The 15,375-nt window shown below is 45.1% G+C and overlaps 1 protein-coding gene across 1 annotated transcript; it reads left to right on the top strand.

Moving 5' to 3' along the window:
• The first annotated feature begins 1,464 nt into the window (after positions 1–1,464).
• On the top strand, positions 1,465–10,026 carry LOC147914260 (signal-regulatory protein beta-1-like). Its single transcript, XM_087444920.1, has 3 exons — positions 1,465–1,559; positions 7,853–8,206; positions 9,911–10,026. The coding sequence occupies exons 1-3, from the start codon at positions 1,487–1,489 to the stop codon at positions 10,024–10,026; spliced, it is 543 nt and encodes a 180-aa protein (XP_087301046.1). The 5' UTR covers positions 1,465–1,486.
• The last annotated feature ends 5,349 nt before the right edge of the window (positions 10,027–15,375 follow it).

Here is a 15,375-nt window from a genome sequence, read left to right as displayed (position 1 = left end):
GGACACCATTTTCAACCCTTTAACTGATTATTTTATATTTTATGCCCTACTATTGCATACAGTAGCGTTTATATTGCTACTTCTTGATTTCTCACTCTTAGGCATTATTTATTGACTTCCCACTATGGAAGGGGGGATATAATGTTCTGTTACTCCTGACCTCATGCCGCACATGCACACTTTCTCTTCTCCATCAACCTAATATAATCATAGTATAATTTTGGATAACTTACTAGTCAGCGTCTATGTTATAATGACTATGAGAGTGTTATTTATGCTGAATCTTGTATCACTCCCAGGTTTTGCTTATACTGGTCCTCTCATGTGTGTATCTGTGTAACCACCACCATATCAGGATCAGAACAATTCCATGACCACAAAGGTCTGCCTTGTGCTGGCCATTTAGAGTGACACCCATCCCCACCGTACCAAATCTCTGATAAATGCCAATCTGTTGTCTATCTCTGTAATTTCAAGAATGTGCTGTAAATGGAATCATACAGTACATGACCTTTTGAGATTGACTTTGTTCACTCAACACAATGCCTTCAGGAAACTTACAAGTTGCTGCCCATATAAGTAATTCATTCCTTCTTATTGCTGAGTCGTATTTCCCTGTAATGGATGCAGCACAGTTTGTTTAACTATTCACTTATTATTGAACATTTTGGTTGTTTCTAGTTTTTGCTATAGAAAGAAAGCTGCTATAAACATTCATGCACAGGTTTTTGTGTGGACATCAGTTTTCATTTCTATGAGACAAACACTTGAAAGATTAATTGCTGGGTCATGGAACCCACTTCCTCTCCTCAAAGAAGTCAGGAAATGATTCCTTCTGTTGGATACATTCACATACAAGTTCTGAGGTCCACATTGCTTGGTGAATTTGGGCTAAGTTTTACAAGTTACATCAATAAAGGGTTGGAATAGGGAGTCATTCAGGAACAGACCAGGTTTCGTCCCAAAGCTGAGCAGGCCCTGGAAAACCCTCTTCCTTCCTCCAGCTGAGTAGCTCCTGGTTGAGGCTGGTGCAGAATGAGGTCACAAGCCAGCCACATCCTAGGATGCTGGGCTTTGGAATTTGGGACCCAGCCCACAGCCACAGATCCTTCTTGGCCTGGGGCTCCCAAATGGGGAATCACCATGAAGACCTCAAGATGGGGTGAGGGGCCAGGTGGAGAGAGCAGAGGCCCCACTCAGGGAGGAAGCATTATTTCTGCTAGGCCTGTCCAAGTCTCTCTGAAAACAGAAGATGAGCAACTCCTCAACTGTAGCCACCTTCTCTTCCTGATTCCTATTTCACAATCTAGAAGCAGGAACTGTCTAGAATCTGGAACAAGGTTACTGTCACAGCCATGTCACTCCATCATAGGTGCTTCTTCTTATATCATGGGAGGCAGGCCTTCCCTCCTCTCCACGGAGCACAGAGGTCAGGGTTCTCCCCAGCACACACACTGGGACAGAGCAGGCTCCTCAGGCCTCCAGGATGCCCGTCCCTGCCTCCCGGCCCCTCCCCACTCCTCCTTGCCTGCTGCTGACTCCACTGCTGGGACTCACAGGTGAGCATTCCTTGGGGTAGAATCCTCTCCCTCTGTCTGGGGACTTTTAGGGTCTCCAGGTAAATACACGTACACCACCCAGAGCTACCACAGAAGGCCCAGACTGGGCACTATCTGAGAGCATGAAATGGGGATCTGAGTGCTTTCTCTGTGGATCCATCACCTGCTGGTCACCAGAGGCGTTGAAACAGATGGTGCTTCAAACAGCAACAAGGACAACGTTGTGCTTGTTAACTTGTCTAATCCTCACAATGACCCTGTGCTAGCTATGACCATTATCCCTGATTTACAGATGGAGAAACTGAGGCAGAGACAGTAACTTGCCCAATGTCCTCTACCCTAAGGCAGGAGAGGAGCCAGGATTCAAGTCTAGGCTGACCAACTCCAGAGTTCATTCCTTTAACCATGTTATGCTGCTCAGCTTCTCAGAGGAGGCTAATTGCAGAAAAATGAGCAAGTACAGAGAAGTGAACAGAAGGATACTCACCACCATCACGCCACTGAGACATCACCACAATTCCAATTCTGCTGTGTGCGCTCGCAAACCTTTGTTAATGATGTGTTGGGTGATTCCCATGTGCCCATTGTTTTCCTGAGCTTTTAGTATGTATTATAAATTTATTTAATCCCCCCAAATCCTGTACACTACCATGCTAGGCCACATTTTTATATCTACGTGTGAATGCGTATATTTATGTCTGTGTGTATGTATGAGTGGGTGTGAGGAAGTGTACACACACACTCAGGAATTTTTAAAAGACTTTCCTTACAGTTTTCTTCAAATCATTTTCAGTCTACATGAAATGCACATTGAACAGATGTTTAACTTTCTCTGTCTCTCAGCCAACATCCCTCATTTCTGCTTCCCTAAATTTACCCCTTACCCTGCCTAAACTCTTAAGAGAAGTAAACTTCTCTCCTCCGTGTGTTACTATCTTGGAGTCCCTCTTGCATGCTGGATAGAGGTCAGGTGGAGAGAAGGGGACACAACATACAGAGACTCCTGCCTATCTGATCTGTATCTATAATTATATCCATGTCTCTATGCATATCTACATCTATACCCTCAAATGTGATTGAAGTCTCCTTGCCTCAGGAATCTAATGAGTAATAACTTCAATTTCTTGAACACTCCCCATGTCTGGACACTGTTAGACATGCCTATGCCTGTTATCTCATGTGATCACTATTTCCAAGGCAGATACTCTTGTCCCTTCTACCTTACAGAAAGAAAATAGAAGCACAGGGAGCTTCAGGGTCACTCAGTGGTCAGCGGTAGAGCTGTGATTTAAACTCAGGCAGTTGACTCTAGAGCTCATGGGTTTAACCGTTACCCTACTCCCACCCCATGAGATTTCTGCAGCTTCTGCCACTGGGTGTGGGGAAGGGTGGGTGTGGGGAAGAGGGTTTGTGGTTTTCTTCTCCTGGGCTCTTCTGATTCCTGAGTAAATGCAATTTGCTTTTGTTTTTCACCAAGACATCTACACGAGAAACTCAGGTTATGACACAATTTCCACAGAGATTACCCACTTAAAATAGACTTCAGAGTCTCAAGGAGGTGCCACACTGGGCAATTCAGATATCATACAAACATTTTTTGGATACCTACTATTTACCGGGAGCTGCTATAGGAAGTTGGGATGGATTGGTGAATAAAAGAGAGAAATTAGTTGCCCTCATGGAGCTTATATCTTAGTGGGGAAATGACAGTAAACAATAGACATAATGAATAAGTAAATAATATAGTGTATTAGAAAGTGATAACTGTTAAGGAGAAAACTAAAGTATAGCTGGATAAGAGAATTGAGAACAGACTCTGTAGGGTGGGATGTATTTTAAACAGGGTAGAGGAATCACGGAGAAGGGGAAATTCAAACAAAGAGAAAAAGAAGGTGCAGAAGTGAGCCACGTGGTGATCTGGGGGAGGAGCCTTCCTGATACAGAACAGCGTGTCCAAAGGCCCTGAGAGTAGGATCCTCCTGCTGTGCTCAAGGATTTGGGCTTTTGCTCTGAGTGACATGGCTGCCATTGCGAGGTTTTGAAGAGAGAAGTGACATGATCTGACATGAGTTTTAAATTATTCTCGCATTTGGTTGATAACAGACTATATCAGGACATAGATAGAGGAAACTAGACCATGTAAGAGGTCACTGCCTTCCTGCGAACAAGAAGAAGCGGCTTGCACCAGGACAGTAGCTGGTAGAGGCAGGGGAAAGAGGCCAGATTTAGGAAGCGTGCTGGAGGGGAGCCAACAGGATTTCCCAATGCATAGGATTGGGATGGGAGAGAAAGTCTCTAACGGTTTGGGGCCTGAGCATCTGGAAGAGTAAGGGTGCCTCAGCTGAGACACAGAGGGCTGTGGAGGACATTCAGGAGTTCAGTTTGGGACATGTTAACTGTATATGTTTATTTCCATCCAAGGAACATGTCCAGTGGGTGGTTGGACATACAAGTCCAGAGTTCAGGGGATAGGCCTGGGCCAGAGAAGTAAATATGAGAATTACAGATACACAGATGGCAGATGGATCTTGACCCTCTGCTCCTCTACTCTCCTCCCTCCTCTATTCCTTCCATTTGCCCTCCAATATTCATCTATATTTCTCCCCATTTTTGTCTTAGCAGTTCCCATCTTCTTCTCCAGACTTCCAAACCCAAACCACCTGATGCTCTGGGCACACCAAAGGACTGGCCCTGTAGTAGCATGTGCTTCCTTAGGAGGCAGGTTTGGTTACAAGCAGTGCTAAGTGGATGGGTTTCGCCAGCTCACCCTCTGCAAAGGTGAACACAAATATTCTCCTTGAGGAGTAGCTAAGAAATAGAATAGAGCACAGGATTTATTTGTGGTCTCACAACATCCTTCTCCCCTGATTTATATCCCTGCCACCAGAATCCATGCCTGTTTTTTAGGGCACCTCAAATAAGAAGGAATGCTTTTCTATTTCTCTGTGTGTCCAGAAACTGGCTAGTCACTGAGGCAGTGAAATGGAACTGGAAAGTCTCGCCCCTGCAGTTCAGTGATTGGCCCAAAGGTGACTCGTGTCCCTTCAACTCATAACTCATTGTCCAAACACAGTCAACCACCCACAATTCTTTCAAAACACAAGTTTGAAGTCTGCTGTTTCCTTGCTTGCTCCCATGGTTCTATCTCCCCATTCAAGTTTAGGTTTCTCCACTCTATCAGCCTTTGGGACCACACATTTTATCTTTTTTCTTGAGCCATTTCATCCAATCCCGAGGCTCTACATGGGGCGGTCACCTTGTGTTAGTACTTATTTTTGATTGTGGTAAAGTGTACATAACATAAAACTTACCATTTTAACAATCTTTAAGGTTACAATTCAGTGGCATCAAGTACATTCACAATGTTGTGAAACAGTCACCACTATACATTTCCAGAAATTTTCAACATCCTAAGCAGAAACTCTGTTCCCATTAAACAGTAAGTCCCCTTTCCTCCTTCCCTCCAGCCCCAGTAATCTCTGATCTATTTTTTGTATCTATGCGTTTCCCTGTTCTAGGTACTTCATATAAGTGGAATCATAGATTTGTCCTTTTCTATCTGGCTTATTTCACTTAGCAAAATATTTTCAAGGTTAATCCAGGTTACGGGCCGTATCTGAATGTCATCGCTTGTTAGTGCTGAATGACATTCCATTTTATGTATATACCACCTTTTGTTTATCCCTTAATCTCTTGATGCAAATTTGGGTCGTTTCTACTACCTTTTTGTTATTGTGAATAATGCTGCTATGAACATTGATGTACATGTGTCTGTTTGAGTCCCAGCTGTTAATATTTTGGGATATATACCTAAGAGTGGAATTGTTGCCGTCATATGGTAGATACTATGTGTAACTTTTGAAGAAACCTTCACTGTTTCCACAGTGGCTTCCGCATTTTATATTCCTACCAGCAATGTACAAGGGTTTCAGTTTCTCCACATCTTTGTCAACAATTATTTTCTGAATTTTTATTTTTTTTTCATAATAGCCATCCTAAGGGATGTGAAGGAATATCTCATAGTGGTTTTTGCTTTGCATTTTTCTAATGACTAGGGATGTTGAGTGTCTTTTTATGTGCTTACTGATCTTTTACATACCTTTTTTGGAGAAATGTCTATTCAAGTCCTTTGTACGTTTCTTAATTGCATTGTCTGTTATGTTGTTGTTGAATGGTGGGAGTTCTTTATATATTCTGGATATTAATCCCTTATCAGATTATGCTTGGCAAATATTTTCTCTCATTCTGTCAGTTGTCTTTTCACTATCCTGATAGTGTCCTCTGAGGCACAAAAGGTTTTAATTTTGATGAAGTCCAATTTACGTATTTTTTCTTTTGTTGCGTATACTTTTGGTGTCATAGCCAAAAAAATCATTGCCAAATCCAATGTCAGGAAGAGTTTCACTTCTGTTTTTTTCTCAGAATTTTATATTTTTAGCTCTTACATTTAGGTCTTTGATCCATTTTCAGTTCATTTCTTTATATGATATAAACCAAAGGTCCCACTTCGTTCTTTTGTATGTGGATATCCAGTTTTCCCAGCATTATTTGTAGAAAAGTTTGTCCTTTCCCCATTGAATGGTCTCGGTACCCTAGTTGGATGTCACTTGACCATATATTTAAAGGTTTATTTCTAGGTTTTCTATTCTATTCCATTGGTTTATATATCTGTTCTAATTTCAGTTCCACAGTACTTTGATTATTGTAGCTTTGTAGTAAGTTTTTTCTTAAGGAAGTGTGAGTCCTCCAACTGTGTTCTTCTTCTTCAAGGTTGGTTGGTTATTTGGGAGTCCCTTGAGATTTCATATGAATTTTGGAATGTATTTTTCAATTTATGCAAAATATTTCTGCCATTGGGATTTTGACAGGAATTGTATCAAATCTGTAGATTGCTTTCGGTAGTAGTCAGTACTCATCCTAATAATATGAAGTCTACCAATCCATGAACAGGGATGTTTTTCCATTTATTTATGTCTTCTTTAATTTCTTTCAGCAATGTTTTGTACTTTTGAGAGTACAAGGCTTTCATTTCCGTGGTTAAATTTATTCCTCGGTATTTTATAATTTTTGATGCTGTTGTAAATGGAATTGTTTGCTTAATTTCCTTTTTGGATTGTTCATCACTAATGTATAGAAATGCAACTGATTTTTGCCTGTTGATTTTGTATCTTGCAAATTTACTGAATTCATTTATTAGCTCTAACAGTTTTGTGTGTGTGTGTATGTGTAATCACTAGAGTTGCTACATATAAAATCATGTCATGTGCAAACAGGGATAGCTTTACTTCTTCCTTTCCATTTTGGATACCTTTCATTTATTTTTCTTGCCTAATTGATTTTTCGGAATTTTGAATATTGCCTTGAATAGAAGTGGTGAAAGTGGGCATCTTTGTCTTCTTCCTGATCTTCAGGGGACAAACTTTCAGACTTTCTCCATTTAGTATGTTGTTCGCTGTGAGTTTTTTATCGTTTTGTGGAAGTTTCCATCTATTCCTGGTATACGGCCTGTTTTTATTATTAAAAACATTGACTTTTGTCAAATGCTTCCAGAAGAAATGCAGCTCAGCTGACACCTTGATTTTAGCCCAGTAACACCAGTTGTGGACTTCTGACCTCCAGAACTGTAAGAATATAAATTTCTGTTGTTTAAGCCACTAAATTTTGGTAATTTGTTACAGCAGAATTAGGACATTAATATAACATGATTACGCTTTGGAAAAAAATCCCAGGAACTTGAAACAATGTTTTACTTTTTATTTAAACTACATGTTCATTGTGTGTTGGGACCTCTGCCTGTCAGTGTCACTCAGGTATCCAGGCTGAAGGAGCAGACCCATCATGAGCATGTGGAAGAGGGAAGTTGATCTATAGAGGTTCTGAGAGTTAAATGCATGTGCCACAAAATACATCCATCACTTCTACCGCAACTCAATGATCTAAAGAAGTCTCCTGGCCCCGTTCAATGCAAAGGTCCAGAAATGCAACACTCTGTGAGGCCAGAGAGTGGATATGCAGAATTATTTGGTGAATCAATAGCCCTAGAGAGGGCTCAGGCACTCAGAGCGGCTCTGTACCACATCACTTAACCTCTCTGTGCCTTATTTCCTCGTTTGTGATACGGTCTCACATTACATACTTGTTGTGAAGGTTACATGTAGTGTCCATGCAATGTGCTGAGCTCAAGGCCCACCTGTGGTGTGCACTCAGTCAGTGAAAGCTGTTGTTGATAAACGCTTGAGAAAACCTACAGGATCACATAAGCATGAATAAATGATCGGTTTGTTTTTCTCCAGGAGCAGCAGGTGTGGAGGAGCTGCAGGTGCTTCAGCCTGAGAAGTCAGTGTCTGTCACAGCTGGAGAGACGGTCACTCTGCACTGCACCCTGACCTCCCTGCTCCCTGTGGGGAACGTCAAGTGGTTCAGGGGGACAGGGCCAGGCCGGGAGTTAATCTACAATTTCAAAGGAGGCCACTTCCCCCGAGTAGAAAACGTTGGAGACACCACAAAGAGAAACAGCACGGACTATTCCATCAGCATCAGTAACGTCACCCCAGCAGACGCCGGTATCTACTGTGTGAAGTTCCAGAAAGGGAGCCCTGATGACGTGGAGTTTAAGTCTGGACCAGGCACTCAGCTCACCGTGAGTGGTGAGTACAGCGGGGGCCTCCTTTGTCCACTGGTGTGTGACAACAAGTCAATAATAACGCTCTCCATTCTTTGAGCCACAATAATCAGGTGTGTTGGAGGCTGCGTATGTTAATGATCTGATTTCACCCCCTTCCACAGATCAGGGAAGTTGAGGCCTGGAGAGGTCGTGCTAGTTGCTCAAGGCCCCACGGCTGTTAAATGGGGGGAAATGTCTGAACCCCCGTCTGCCTGGCTCCACAGCCCTTGCCTTTTCCAATCCCGTCCAGCCCTTTGTTCCAGGGAGGAGGGAACTGAAAGTCTGAGTGACTCCCCCAGTCACACGGTCAGACCTCGCCCCTGCCCCCAGAGAGTGCCCCTCAATGTGGGTGAGTCTTCCTTTACTCAGCACTAACTGAGCACCTACTGTGTGCCAGGCTCTGCTCTGGGTGCTGTGGAAGCAGCAGTGGACAGAGCAGGCAAAGGCTCTTCTCCCAGGAAGCTCACGTCCTCTTCCCTTCCTGTGAGGAGAAATCCAGGCAGGGCAGGGAGGAGAGAATGTGTGTTTCTTCCCTTCATCCTCCGAAACATCACACTGAGAGGAATCCCTAAGAGGCCCAGACTCTCTGTTTACTCTGACAGCCTGGCTGGAGGAGACGCGCACAGGTTGGGTGTTTGCTGTGTGTCTGTCCAGAAAACTCGCGTGTGATTCAGAGACCAACTCACACAGTCACTGAAGGCTCCTGGCAGAGCTGGGCCATCTCAGAATGTCCCTCACCCAGGGAAGAGGTTCGCCATTTGTGTTACTTAGGTGTTTCCTGTTGACGCAGCAAGGATGGTAATTTAGGGTTTTCTGCTGGAGGCCCAGGATACTGAATCCTGAAATGTCTGCACAGGAAGGACCTTTAGGCCCAACTGCCCCAAACCCCATATTTACAGATGGGGAGCCTGAGGCCAAGAGATAACAGGGGACTTGCCCACGGTCACATGGCCAGTGAGGGAGGGCATCATTCCAGAACCCAGATCTGATTCCAGGCAGGCCCCTTCCTGCCCTGGCATTTTGCACTCTTTCTCTAGAAGAGCCTGGCCCATAGTAAGTGATGAATAAATTTGCTAACCAAACCACTGAACAGGAAGCCAGCATTTCTCCTTTTCATCGGTTTCCCAAAGGTTCAGAATGCCCCTCGCGTTCAGCCCCTGAGGCCCGAGGTGATCGGGAAGCTCTCCTCATCTTCAGCCACATCATCCCCAATCAAACATTCCATGTCAGCACCCAGAGCTGCCCATTGTTTCAACAGCTGCATAACATGTCCTGTATGGAGACAGCATCTTTCATCATTTTACAGTCTTCCATTGATGGATACAAAGTTGTTCCTGACCTTGGGATATTAAACCAGCGCTGCAACACTCTACTCAAGTTGGAGATGCCCACTGGGAGTGGCATTGCTAGGTCAGCAGATGTGTGTATTTTAATTTGTTGGATATTGCCAAATTTCCCGCCTAGAGGTGGTAGCAACTGGGTATCACCCCAAACCTGCCCCTTCCTCAGAGTTCACCTCTGGGAACCTGTGTGCCCTCCTCTGTAAGATAAGGATGATGACCTGCCCTCCCAGCACTATTAGAAGGATTAAAAATAATCTATGTGAAGGTTCTTAAGTGTGTCACACGCTTATGGTCGGTGATATAATCACAATCACGTTTATTGTTTATAAATGCTCCTCTTGTAGCCAAACCCTCTCCGCCCGTGGTATCGGGCCCCACAGCGAGGGCCACGCCTGAGCAGACAGTGAGCTTCGCCTGCGAGTCCCACGGCTTCTCCCCCAGAAACATCACCCTGAAGTGACCTACAGAGTCCCCCCTTTTTATGAATAAATTATGTTTCATTTCTCTCTCACGTACTGTCAGAAAGGAATAGAGTCAGGTTTCCAGGAGTCTTGACTCCAGAAGAGCTTTCAAAGGTCCACGTTCGTTCCATCTGCCCTGTGGTGTTGTCCTCATCTGCTGGGTCAATCTGGGTCACCAAGTGTCCATGACCCTGTCTGCTGGAAGAGTAAAGATGGGAAAAGGAAGACAATTTCCCTTAAAACAAGAGACATACAGAAGTGGCATAATTGTGTCCACTAATAACTTGGTCAAGCATGCACATCCGGGTGCAAGTGGCGTCCACTATTGTGTGGTCTATGATTAAGGACATTGGTTTTCTAGAAAACCAATACCATTACACACTTAATAAAATTAACAATAATTCCCTAATGTCATCTAAAATGGAATATACATTCACATTGTCCCAAATTTCTTTTATAGCTGTTTTTTGCACCAAAATGGTCTTAGTACATCCATAAATGCTTGGTAGAATATTCCTGTGCAACCTTCAGGGTCTCTAGAATTCTTTTTCATGAATATTTAAATCATGAGTTCAATTTCCTTAATAGTTTAGGGCTATTCAAATTATTCATTTCATGTTGAGTGAATGGTTGTAGATTGTGATTTGTGAGGAATTTGGTCCATTTTCCCTAAGTTGTCAAATCTGTCTGTAGGATTGCTCACAATCTCCCCTTATTATCCTTCTAATGTCTTCAGGGTCTGTAGTGATGTCCCCTCTTTCCTGATTTTGGAAATGTGTCATTTCTCCTTTTCTTATTGGCAGTCTTGCTAGAAGGTTTTCAATGTTATTGATCTTTCCAAAGAGCTGCTTTTCCTTTCAGAGATTTTTCTCTACTGCTTCTCTGTTTTCAATTTCATTGATTTTTCTCCTCTTTCCTTTACTATTTCCATCCTTCCTTCTGCTGTGGGTTTATTTTGCTCCTCCTTTTCTAGTTTCCTGAGTCAGGAACTTAGATGATTGGTTTTACACTTGTCTTTTCTCTAATGCCAGTCCCAATCTCCTCCTGTGGTGGGCAGTCAGGAGAGTGGGATCAAGACCCCTGGCTGCTGTGTTCTCCCTTCAGTCCTCAGGGACAAGGCCGGTCTGCTTCTTCGTCCTCCTTTCAGATTCCTCCTGTGCTTGTATCTCGCATTGTTTCTAGGGGTCAGAGTTGTACTGAAGGGGGAGAGTAGGGAGAGTTGGGTCCACACCATCCTGTCTGGACCAGCCTGGGTTTGCTCCTTAGTCCCCATCTCCCATGGGGCTCAGATCAGGGCTGTTCCTTCTTGTGCTCTCAGTGTGCCTGACTGAGCACCCTCGCTAGTGTGTTGAGGCTGGAACTGGTTTTTGTGTTGTCCATGTTGGTGGGCTGGAGCAAAGTGCAAGATGCCTCTATGACCCTGCTGCAGTGGGATGCCCAGCCTGCCCCGGGCATCTGAGTGCTCTGGCGAGTGCAGTCCTGGGTCAATGGGTCTGGTGTGAGGATGCACATCTTTGGGTTCGTTTTTATGTTGTTGGGGTGTTTTACAATATTTCTAGCTTAATGGCCCTCTCTTCTCTCAGTACAGCGTAATCCAGGTGTGTTACTGGAGTTTGGGTTGGTTGGTTTTGACAGTGGGACAAAGGTTCTGAAGCCTCTGAGTTTATTGTTTCTCTTTGTCTTTAAGGATCTTAAATCTCCCCCCCACCCCCGTTTCCTAGTTCCCTTCACCAAACAGCACTTCTTCCTTCTTTTCTGCCTTTTTGCCCCAGAAGTTATGCACTTTAAATTGACCCTGTCCCTTTTGTCACATCGGTCCTTTCAAAATGTCCCAGCCTCCTTGTATTAGGTATCTGTTGCCACTGTAATAAATTACCACACTTTTTGTGAATTTAAATTTATTATATTACTTTATTTATTTATTATATTTATTATATTACTGTTGTAGAGGTCAGAAGTCTACAGTGGGTGCCAGGACTGTGCTCCTTCTGGGGAATCTAGGGGAGAATCCGTGTCCTTGTCTTCTCCAGCTCCTAGAGGCCGGCTGCATTCTTTGGGTAAAGGCCCCACCTCACTCTGACCTCTGATTCTGCCATCACATCTCCTACTCGGACTCTCCTGCCTCCCTCTTTCAATTATGTGGACCTTTGTGAATACCCTGTCTCCACTCAGATAACCCAAGATAATGTCCCCATCTTGAGATCCTTACCTGAATCACCAAGGGTAGTGTCTTTTGCCGTGTAAGTAACATATTCAGAGATTCTGAGGACTCTGTGCCAGCCCTTTTCAATCAGGCATACTTTGAAAACCCTTCTGTGCTCTAAACTGAAGGACAGACAATTTTTCAATATTCTCAAATTTAATGTGGATTTACTATTTGTGGTGGGATTTCCAAATAACTCCTCCTGCTAGCTGCCCTTGTCACTTTTCCTGGTGGCTGGGCGAGGCTGGGATGGCGGCCTTGTGACAGACGGTGCACTAGAGTTTGGTGATTTTTCTCTTTGATTCAGATATTTTGTACTTTTAGCATTTTCTCTTCAACTAATACTGGGCGCCAGTTTTGTGTAGAATTGACTTTTCCCTCTTTGTGTTTTTTGTGATTGGAGAGGCCATTTTTGGAGATAAGGAGTGTGCTGCTGCCCTTGTCTTCTGCGCCCAGAAGTCACTGAAGATTCCTGAGTGCTTTGGCCCATGTGTCCCTGTCCCACATCTCAGGGCCCATATGTCCCCATCAGGGCCCTATTCTGACAGGCCCTGTCAGACAGGCCCACTGAAATTGAGATTTCATCCTCCTCTGTAGCTCTGCTAATGTAATCGTGTCCTGGGCCCATCCTCAGTTCTTCTGCCCTCTGGCTCTAGGAGATAAGACTCTGCAATGCTGCCAGGAAATCCTCTTACTCTCACACTTGATCTTTCCCTTGTGATTAATCTCTCTTACTTTTCATTGTCTTTCTCCAAAGGATTGATGCCACAGCAACAGCCATGCCATTACATAGTCCTTATAATTACTATTTTCCAACTCAATTTCAAATGCCTGATGCCAAAGTATTCTCTCCCCCTTGGTTCACCACTGGTGAAGTTTGAACACTTGCACCACTAGGGGGAGCAGGGCCTCCCCTGCTCCACCTCCTGCCAGTGCTGGGGTCCTCTTGGTCAGCCAGCCCAGTCATCCAGTTCAAATTTACATCTAGAGGTGGCTTTCCAGACCACTCCCAGATGAACTCCCGTAGGTCAGTATACTGGGAAGAGACTGAAATGGACATGAGAACGTGGAGCTTAGTGTGGAGTGCGGCCAGGGTCAGCATGCCTGTCGGGGTGAAGGGGCAGGACTGGGACAGGGAGCTGGTGACCTACGATCCAGGCACAACAAAGTCTCATGCTCTCACAGAGCTGGGGAGCAGGGTGGTCTTTCAGAGCTGTTTTCAGTGGAGGGGAGAGGACTGAGCCTCTGTACTCCAGTTCAGCCAGTCCTCTGATGCGAGCTGCCCTCCAGAAGGAGGTGCAAACTTGGGCAATGGAGCTTCTTCACTTGAGAAAAGGTGCCAGAGAGCCGCTCCTGAGAACTGTCATCCTCCAGGACCCCAGGAGCAAAAGAGGGTGAGGTCTCCTTTCCTTCCTTGGAATAAATTCATTTATGAAAAATTATTTTAATATATTTCTTTAATTTTAAAATCAAAAACTGCCCATTGTAAAAATGCAAAGAACTCAAATGTACTTCCCCAGATACAATTTTCTGAGTCTAACAGAAAGATTTCAGCTGACACAAGCCTTCGGGTCAAGGTGGGCCGGATTCTGTTTGAAGCCCCTCCAAGCGTGAGACCCCATTTCCTAGACTCACCAGGCTGTTCTCCAGACAGCAGGTCTCATGAGATCAAGCTACCGTGAGGGCTCCCTCAGCTCCTGACAACATGGGGTCATCCAGCCTCACCCCTGCTATGAATGAGGGCAGCCTTGCATCTCTCTCACCCACTGTGAAACCTGTCCTTACTCGACTCGCATGTTGTGTGGACATTCATTCTTAGGACCCTGAGAGTTTGGACTTTTCTTGGTCCCAAAGTCACGGTCTCTGGTCATTCTACAGACAACAATGATGGATTTCCCTAGGACTGAATCCCACTAATCTTGTGACCCTCCCTAAACTCTCTACGCCTCAATTTCATCATCAGAATGAGGATAGTAATACCTGCTCCAGAGAGGTATGAGGATTAAGTAAGTAAACCAGGAGCCACACTTACAGGTCACTGAGTACACCTTCTCCACCCTTCCCTCCAGGAGGACAACCCTCGCATCCTGACAGTGAGGTGAATGAGAATGAGGAACATCTTAACCCTAATTTCTACCTCAATGTTGAGCACAGGGCAGGATGTAGGTTCAAAAGCTTCCAAATGTTGATGGCCTAGGTAGCCTCAGATGGAGTAACTGGAGGCCCTAGGAATGGCTCCTTTGTGGCCCCTCTAATGGCCCCTCCTGTCCCTTGATTTCCAGGCCGAGAGCTGTCTACTGTCCCTCTGGTAGTCCTCCTCCTGAACACAAAGCTGCTGCTGGCCATCGGTGTCTCTGCCATCTACGTCCACAGGAAGTGGAGGGCCTGACTGTAAGTCGCAGGGCTGGGAGGGCAGGACACGGTCTGTCCCATAAAGGGGAAGGTCAGTAAAAGGGCCAGCCCACAGGTCACACAGGGCCAGGGCCCACATGGAGTTAAGAGAAGGTGACACACCTCCCTCAATATGCTCAGGAGTATTGTGGATCCCTCTCTGATGTTCTCAATCCCAGGAACTGTGTGGGGTCCTGCAGGAGGAGGGCTGGATCAAGGGTTTTCAAAGGGTGTCCACAGAGTCCTAGGGGTCCTGTAGAGGATGTGGGCAGAGGGAGGCTTATTGAAGGTCAGCAGAGTAGGTGGTTTCCTTGGAGACCATCTCTAGATCATTTGAACTCTCAGGCTCCAAGGAGCTTAAGGAAGCCACATTTTAGAGTAATGCTGAGAAGTCCCCGATGCTGCTCTGAGGGCTGTACCTGCTCTGACCCTCTGAGTGACAGAGTGGAAGGGATGGGGAGGGGATCAGGACTTGGGGAGGAAGGCTGAGGTGGCAGAGTCCTATCGCAGGGTCAACCTGTCCTCTCACTGCAGGTATCTCAGCAGGAGAACAGCACCGGGGACATAGGAGGCACACAGGGAACATTTCTGTAATGATGAGCAGATAATTAAATGTTGACATGTTTCCCACAGCTCCTTCCTTCCTTCCCTCTGTGTGCCACTCCCAATCTCTGCTGCTCCATTCATTCTGTGAGGGGCCCAGCCTAAGACAAGGAGCCTACCAGAAGCTTCCATGACTCTGCTCCAAATGCCT

This window comes from Ceratotherium simum, chromosome 21 (genome assembly GCF_057802395.1).
Source record: "Ceratotherium simum simum isolate JZ-2026a chromosome 21, ASM5780239v1, whole genome shotgun sequence".
Lineage (NCBI taxonomy): Eukaryota > Metazoa > Chordata > Mammalia > Perissodactyla > Rhinocerotidae > Ceratotherium > Ceratotherium simum.
This window is presented reverse-complemented; position numbering and strand designations above follow the sequence as displayed.